Source organism: Sander vitreus, unplaced genomic scaffold (assembly GCF_031162955.1).
Source record: "Sander vitreus isolate 19-12246 unplaced genomic scaffold, sanVit1 ctg849_0, whole genome shotgun sequence".
Taxonomy (NCBI): domain Eukaryota; kingdom Metazoa; phylum Chordata; class Actinopteri; order Perciformes; family Percidae; genus Sander; species Sander vitreus.
This window is the reverse complement of record NW_027595930.1, coordinates 1-7,210: the sequence shown is the minus strand read 5'-3', so window position 1 is coordinate 7,210 and position 7,210 is coordinate 1. Positions and strand designations below refer to the sequence as shown.

General features: G+C 40.4%; 1 protein-coding gene across 1 annotated transcript; it reads right to left on the bottom strand.

Annotated features, from left to right (window-relative positions):
- Window positions 1–739: 739 nt before the first annotated feature.
- Window positions 740–5,096, bottom strand: LOC144515035 (sialoadhesin-like; the record flags this gene model as incomplete). Its single annotated transcript, XM_078245703.1, has 4 exons — window positions 4,948–5,096; window positions 3,909–4,277; window positions 2,875–3,165; window positions 740–836 (listed from the first exon to the last, which is right to left on the bottom strand). Coding segments are annotated over exons 1-4 (809 nt in total), but the record flags the coding sequence as incomplete, so codon positions are not given.
- Window positions 5,097–7,210: the final 2,114 nt, after the last annotated feature.

Genomic DNA, 7,210 nt, shown 5'->3' with positions numbered 1-7,210 from the left:
TTGTGTGTGTCACTGTGTGTCTGTGTGTGTCTGTGTGTCTGTGTGTGTCTCTGTGTGTCTGTGTGTGTGTGTGTGTGTGTGTGTGTGTCTCTGTGTGTCTCTGTGTGTGTGTCTCTGTGTGTGTGTGTCTGTGTGTGTGTGTGTGTGTGTGTGTGTGTGTGTGTGTGTGTGTGTGTGTGTGTGTGTGTGTGTGTGTGTCTCTGTGTGTGTCTGTGTGTGTGTGTGTGTGTGTGTGTGTGTGTGTGTGTGTCTCTGTGTGTGTGTGTGTGTGTGTGTGTGTGTGTGTCTCTGTGTGTGTCTGTGTGTGTGTGTGTCTGTGTAACAAAAAATCTTTAGAAATATCAATATAGGTCAGAATGATGCTGGAACAAACGACCTAAAGGGACGTTTTTCGGGTCTCACTGATACAAATACAGGAACATGACTCAGCAGACTGATATAAATACAGGAACATGACTCAGCAGACTGATATAAATACAGGAACATGACTCAGCAGACTGATATAAATACAGGAACATGACTCAGCAGACTGATACAAATACAGGAACATGACTCAGCAGACTGATATAAATACAGGAACATGACTCAGCAGACTGATATAAATACAGGAACATGACTCAGCAGACTGATATAAATACAGGAACATGACTCAGCAGACTGATATAAATACAGGAACATGACTCAGCAGACTGATACAAATACAGGAACATGACTCAGCAGTCACTGATTAGAAAGTGACCTTTTGATGATGATGGCCGTTACTATGATGATGAGAACAGTGTGCAGAGTGAAGATAAGCAGACGAACAGCCAGCAGTGGGTCAGATGCTTTAGTTCCTGTGAAACAGATCAGAAAGGACTGTTGGACTCTAGACATTAAACATCAGGAAGATCTACATCAGTTACTCTTTACAGTTCTCATTTTAAAGCTGGTTTGCCTGTTACTGCTGTTACTTCCTTACGAGCAATGTATAACGTATAAAAAGCTATTTATTTTAACAGAGTCTGGCGCAGTGCTCACTCTACATAAAAGCTACATCACATCCCTTCCTGCAATCTTCACGGTTATAACTCTCGCCAAAATGCAATCTAGGGTCGATGTCTGAATGCGAATGAACGGACTCCATAGGAGGAAATGTCACTTATACGAGGCTCCTTTTTCAACTACGAGGTCAATATTGTTCTTCACTAACGACAAAACAACTAATAATCCGTGCATATATATGGAACTAAGCTTTAGGAGCTTTCCATCTTTACTCTCCTCCCTGTTACGTTCCTCTTTGTTGATCTGATAACTTGCAAAGAATGCAGACAGATCTGCTGCAACTCTCAGTTCTTACAAATCAAGGCTGAACACTTTTCTGTTTGCCATTTTTATATTCTTGTTACGAATGTCTTAGTTTTTTTTTAAGCATAACTCTCGCCAAAATGCAACCTAGGGTCTTTTTGTGAATGTACCCGAATGTAAGGTCTATATAAAGAGACTTCAGATACAGTATTAGGGGACCACTAAGGTCTATATAAAGAGACTTCAGATACAGTATTAGGGGACCACTAAGGTCTATATAAAGAGACTTCAGATACAGTATTAGGGGACCACTAAGGTCTATATAAAAGAGACTTCAGATACAGTATTAGGGGACCACTAAGGTCTATATAAAGAGACTTCAGATACAGTATTAGGGGACCACTAAGGTCTATATAAAAGAGACTTCAGATACAGTATTAGGGGACCACTAAGGTCTATATAAAGAGACTTCAGATACAGTATTAGGGGACCACTAAGGTCTATATAAAAGAGACTTCAGATACAGTATTAGGGGACCACTAAGGTCTATATAAAAGAGACTTCAGATACAGTATTAGGGGACCACTAAGGTCTATATAAAGAGACTTCAGATACAGTATTAGGGGACCACTAAGGTCTATATAAAAGCATCCAAAGAGCACCATGTCATGGGACCTTTAACGAAAGCATTGGCACCGTTGGCAGGGTTCAGGTTAGGCTACATAACATTAACGTTAGCTTGCGGCTACTTAATGTTGACGTTAGCTAGCGCTAGCTAAACACAGTCGTTGGCAGGATTCAGGTTAGGCTACATAACATTAACGTTAGCTTGCGGCTACCTAATGTTGACGTTAGCTAGCGCTAGCTAAACATTGTGCCGTTGGCAGGGTTCAGGTTAGGCTACATAACATTAACGTTAGCTTGCGGCTACCCAATGTTGACGTTAGCTAGCGCTAGCTAAACATTGTGCCGTTGGCAGGATTCAGGTTAGGCTAAATAACATTAACATTAGCTTGCGGCTACCTAATGTTGACGTTAGCTAGCGCTAGCTAAACATTGTGCCGTTGGCAGGATTCAGGTTAGGCTACATAACATTAACGTTAGCTTGCGGCTACCTAATGTTGACGGTAGCTAGCGCTAGCTAAACATTGTGCCGTTGGCAGGATTCAGGTTAGGCTACCTACAATTAACGTTAGCTTGCGGCTACCTAATGTTGACGGTAGCTAGCGCTAGCTAAACATTGTGCCGTTGGCAGGATTCAGGTTAGGCTACCTACCATTAACGTTAGCTTGCGGCTACCTAATGTTGACGTTAGCTAGCGCTAGCTAAACATTGTGCCGTTGGCAGGATTCAGGTTAGGCTACCTACCATTAACGTTAGCTTGCGGCTACCTAATGTTGACGTTAGCTAGCGCTAGCTAAACATTGTGCCGTTGGCAGGATTCAGGTTAGGCTACCTACCATTAACGTTAGCTTGCGGCTACCTAATGTTGACGTTAGCTAGCGCTAGCTAAACATTGTGCCGTTGGCAGGATTCAGGTTAGGCTACATAACATTAACGCAAACAGAGAAAACTGTTTAAACAAACCTTCCTCTTCTGCTGCTTCTGCCTCATCAGCCTCCACGTGCAGGCTGTATGGGACGGAGAGGGTGCGGATGTTCCTCTTCAAACCACAGGTGTAGTTCCCAGAATCCTCTGCAGTCAGATAGCTGAGCTGGAGGGCGGGGCCAGTCTCTGAGAGGGCGGAGCCATCTCTGAACCAGGTGACCTCCAGTTGGTGGATAGTGCAGCTTTCAGCAGAACAGTTCAGTGTGACTGCTTCCCCTCTTTTAAACTCTCCGTCATCTCTGGAGCTTCTGATCTCCATCTGAACACCATCTAAAGATAGACGTTGTTTATTACATTCAGTACATGGATACAGGATTACAGTATACGGATTACAGTATACGGATTCAGTACATACATCACAGTTCGCAGAGTCAACTGTGAAAGTCTCTCACTAGAGGATGGATACCTGACCCGAGCCCGACGGGACCCGACGGGTCCGGACAGATATTTAGAAATGATGTTTGGGTCGGGCTCGGTCACATCAGCGCGATATGATTGGGCCTCTTGTGTGCGCCTGTGTTAACGTGAGCTTGTTGCCCCGTGTGCGCTGATGATCTCATCTGTTGACATTTCCGGATGCCTTGCTACAGCTGCTTAATGAAAGCTTTCCACACAAACACACGTACATGTGTCAATAGTATGCTGTGTTTCCTCTATGTTGATTTTGTAGTGGCGGCCCACCACGGCAAAATATCTGCCGCCACGGTATCAGAAATAGGGCAGACGCACAATGTAGTCACGGTAGCCTTTTAAATGATCCTGCCGACATAATGCACGACATTGGATCTTTCTGTCTGTCTATTAGAGCTGTCAGTCTTCCTCTATAATACCATTCGGTATTCATTCCAACAGCCCTACTCTCTAGCATGCTTTTCTATACCTGTTGTTTGTTTGTTTCCGACCCCAGATGGCTCTAGGTGTGACTGTTAGTAACTGAAAAAAGAGAGCCTAACTCTGTTTTACGTATGATAAATCATGTTGTGTTTGAAAGCATTATCATAGGATGCTCTTACCTACGACTGTGACTCTCACTCCTGATTGGCCGGTAAAATGTGCTCTGCGATCATTAGCTTCCACTCTGAAGCGTACAGTTGTGTCGTCTTTCTCCTGTAAATCTGAGATCTGTAAAGTGCAGTCTCCCTTCTTGTCTCCCAGGTATGTGTAACGACGGTCGTTGTTCTGTGATTGGCTGTTGTACACAGACTTAGCGGGAAGCTGACAGAATTCATCAGTGCACCAGACGACTCTGACGACCTCGATCAAAGGTTTTCCTATATCATCAGCAACAGACTCCAGTGGTGTGAAGGAGCAGGGGAGGGTGACGGTCGATCCTTTCACGCCACAAACAGGATCTGGATAGTTCACGCTTTGACCCAGAGCTCCTGGAACAACAACACAGTGACATTAGGAATGAAGAAACTTGATTTGAACAGTGACAGAAAGACTCTGACTTCATGCCACATGGAACCATAATGGTGTATGTTGATGTAACATGGAACAACTCCTGTATTATTTTGGATTGGCAACCACGCAAACACCTCGTAATGCAGAGCGTGAGCTACAGTTAAACACATCACAACATCCCCACACTACAAGTCACAAAGATAACAATGTGGCCGATGCGTAGTACACGGACGTGCATATGCAGTTTTGGATCAGAGGAAGTATTTTATTTAAATATATTCATAAAACAGACCCGCCGTGAACTGTGTAATGAATAAAATGTAGCCTACAAAAATATGCCGCCAGTAGTGTAGGGGAACCGTCACGTTTTCTACTACGTATTTATGCACATATCAGATCGTGGAGGCAGCACAGATCGCGTACCGACAGATTAATTAACTTGTGGAAACCAGGGGGGGCACTCAAACTCAGTTTATAAATTGGAGAATCGATCATTAACATCAGGCCTCAGCTACTAAAACAGAAAACAAAACGAGAAAATAATAAAACAGATGCAGAGCTGCAACTTCAGAAGCATAAATGTTTCTAGAGTTTATCAAAAACATCAGAAAAGATATTAACGTAACGTAAATAAAGTCCATGTCTTACCAGCGAGCAGTAACGTGAAGCAACAGGAAATCTTTCTGTCCCAAACTGCCATCCTTTCTTTTTTAATGAGCTGATTTAATGTTTGACTTGTTCTAATGTTGAACCTGCAGCAGTGATGAGAACGACGCTGACTGACTGTAGAACTGAGACGGAGCATTATATGTCTTTGTGGTTATTATCTCAGTTCCTCTTTGTTTTCCCAAGATGTTTTTCATTAGAAAGTGTCTCAACTCATCCTGTGCGTCTTAAAGAAGTGTTGTAATGCTTGAAAGAAGGTATTTTTTTATTAAACTGGGCTGTCTCTGCAAGCGGCCGAAATGGGTTTCCTCAGGAGGGTAGCTGGCGTCTCCCTTAGAGATAGGGTGAGAAGCTCAGTTATCCGTGAGGAGCTCGGAGTAGAGACGCTGCTCCTTCACGTCGAAAGGAGCCAGTTGAGGTGGTTCGGGCATCTGGTAAGGATGCCCCCTGGGCGCCTCCCTAGGGAGGTGTTCCAGGCACGTCCAGCTGGGAGGAGGCCTCGGGGGAGACCCAGGACTAGGTGGAGGGACGTCCAGCTGGGAGGAGGCCTCGGGGGAGACCCAGGACTAGGTAGAGGGACGTCCAGCTGGGAGGAGGTCTCGGGGAAGACCCAGGACTAGGTGGAGGGATTATATCTCTAACCTGGCCTGGGAACGCCTCGGGATCCCCCAGTCGGAGCTGGTTAATGTGGCCCGGGAAAGGGAAGTTTGGGGTCCCCTGCTGGAGCTGCCCCCGGGTAAGCGGATGAAGATGGATGGATGGATGGACATACTATATTATGACTTTTTACTTTTTTTGACATACTATACTATGACTTTTTTTTACTTTTTTCCACATACTATACTATGACTTTTTACTTTTTTTGACATACTATACTATGACTTTTTTTTACTTTTTTCCACATACTATACTATGACTTTTTTTACTTTTTTTGACATACTATACTATGATTTTTTTAAAACTTTTTTTGACATACTGTACTATGACTTTTTTTTAAGATTTTTCGACATACTTTACTATGACTTTTTTTTAAAGATTTTCAACATACTTTACTATGACTTTTTTTACGTTTTTTCGACATACTATACTATGACTTTTTTTAACTTTTTTTTTGACATACTATACTATGACTTTTTTTAACTTTTTTCGACATACTATACTATGACTTTTTTTTACGTTTTTTCGACATACTATACTATGACTTTTTTTTAAAACTTTTTTCGACATACTATACTATGACTTTTTACTTTTTTTCGACATACTATACTACGACATTTTTTACGACTTTTTTAACATACTATACTATGACTTTTTTTTAAAACTTTTTCGACATACTATACTATGACTTTTTTTTTACTTTTTCGACATACTATATTATGACTTTTTACTTTTTTCGACATACTATACTATGACATTTTGCCGACTTTTTTTTTTAACTTTTTCGACATACTATACTATGACTTTTTAAGTTTTTTCGACATACTATAGTATGACTTTTTTTTACTTTTTCGGCATACTATACTATGACTTTTTTTACTTTTTTTGACATACTATACTATGACTTTTTTTTACTTTTTTCCACATACTATACTATGACTTTTTACTTTTTTCGACATACTATACTATGACATTTTTACGACTTTTTTTGACATACTATACTATGACTTTTTTACTTTTTTCGACATCCTATATTATGACTTTTATTTACTTTTTTCGACATACTATACTATGACTTTTTGACTTTTTTCGACATACTATACTATGACATTTTTACGACTTTTTTTTGACATACTATACTATGACTTTTTTCGACTTTTTCCAACATACTATACTATGACTTTTTTAAACTTTTTTCGACATACTATACTATGACTTTTTTTACGTTTTTTGACATACTATACTATGACTTTTTTACTTTTTTCGACATACAATACTATGACTTTTTTTTACTTTTTTCGACATACTATACTATGACTTTTTTTTTACTTGTTTGACATACTATACTATGACTTTTTTTACGTTTTTTGACATACTATACTATGACTTTTTTACTTTTTTCGACATACAATACTATGACTTTTACTTTTTTTGACATACTATACTATGACTTTTTTAAGTTTTTCGACATACTATACTATGACATTTTTACAGACTTTTTTTCAACATACTATACTATGACTTTTTTTAACTTTTTTCGACATACTATACTATGACTTTTTTTACTTTTTCATAGCTACTATATATG